Genomic DNA, 1,503 nt, shown 5'->3' with positions numbered 1-1,503 from the left:
ATATATATATAAATACATATACATACATATATATATATATATATATAAATACATATATATATATATATTTATATATATATGTGTGTGTGTATATATGTATGTGTGTATATATGTATATATATATGGGGTGTTCATAAATTATCTTTATAACTTCCACAATTTATTGTATGCTGAATTATCCTTGCTTTTAATTTTTCTCTGAATTTCTCAAATTGTAAATGTAATTTATGGAGACCCTGTATATATAAGCTTATATATATTTATATATATGTATATGTATATATAATTTTAATATAAATAATTTGTATAATATTTATATAAAATACTTAATATATTTAAGATACATAATATATTATATAATATAAAATATATGTATATGTTTAATGATATACACAAATATGTTCATAAATATGTGTTCATGCGTGTGTGTGTGTATTAAGATGATAGATAAAATGTCTCTAATAGATTGATTCATTTTCAGTGCATCAGTTGAATCACAGAATAAAGGAATCACTAACAACTACAGAAATATTGCAGAGACATGTTCAACCATTGCAACGTCTCCCACACAAGTCAAAAAGAAATTTCAAGATTGGTCTGAGAACAGTAAGAAGAAACAGAAAGAAACCTTCAGCTGCCCCACAACTAGATGGGCCTTGAAAAAACCGCCTGCAAACGATAGTAGTGGAAGTATTGAAAATGGTGTTCCTCTTAACATTCCAACAAATCTGATGGAGAATATGAACAAAATCTATGAGAGTATTGATACAGATGGGTATGATATATTTACCTCTTTGGCCAATTATTACTGATGTGAGATTGTTTTTTAGTTCTGGTTTATTTCATATTATTATTCTATAAGCAGGATCACTGAGGCAGAAAATGTCTTTTGATGTGTCATCATTTATGATATTTCTGAGTTTAAGTCATTCCAGTGATGACTTCATCATCCTTCCTTTAGATTGTCAATTAAATAACATCTGGAGTTGGTTACATTAAATTTGCAAATACTCAGGGCTGGTCTTAAGCTGATTGGACTAAGTGCTCCCAGTCAGGCCCTGCACTGAAGGGGGCCCTGTGCTCTAGAGGGCCACATTCTATACTGTGACATTTCATACAGGTAGTCTCCCTGAAGTCTTTTAAAAAAATCTACAAGGTCTTACAAAATTTTTTTAAAAAAAAGGAAAAACATACTTTTTACACTTTAGTGGCATGAGATATCAAATGATAAACCACCCCATTCATCCAAAAATGCTTGGGTCAGCCACTGAATTTGAAGACATTTTTATTGTATTTTTAGTGTATGGGTCAATATCTATGTTTGTATGTGAATGTTTGGGAATGTTTATGGGGATGTTTGGGTAAAATATTTGTGTGCCTGTGAGAGTATGTATGTGCGTGAATTGTACGTATATATGTGTGCGTATTGTTTGTGTGTGTCGGTTGTTATGAATATGTTTAATTTTGGAGAAACTTCTTTATTTCAATAAAGTGTATTTTATA

General features: G+C 29.5%; 1 protein-coding gene across 10 annotated transcripts in view; it reads left to right on the top strand.

Annotated features, from left to right (window-relative positions):
* Positions 1–1,503, top strand: part of LOC106879385 (uncharacterized) — a 175,326-nt gene that overhangs the window by 79,662 nt on the left and 94,161 nt on the right. For all 10 annotated transcript variants that reach the window (XM_052966277.1, XM_052966275.1, XM_052966276.1 and 7 more), the window contains one exon: positions 482–775. In XM_052966277.1, the coding sequence (XP_052822237.1) occupies positions 482–775 (294 nt within the window). The remainder of the gene's footprint in view (positions 1–481; positions 776–1,503) is intronic.

Source organism: Octopus bimaculoides, chromosome 3, assembly GCF_001194135.2.
Source record: "Octopus bimaculoides isolate UCB-OBI-ISO-001 chromosome 3, ASM119413v2, whole genome shotgun sequence".
Taxonomy (NCBI): Eukaryota; Metazoa; Mollusca; class Cephalopoda; order Octopoda; family Octopodidae; genus Octopus; species Octopus bimaculoides.
The sequence above is the reverse complement of the archived record's forward strand: the minus strand, read 5'-3'. Positions and strand labels throughout refer to the sequence as shown.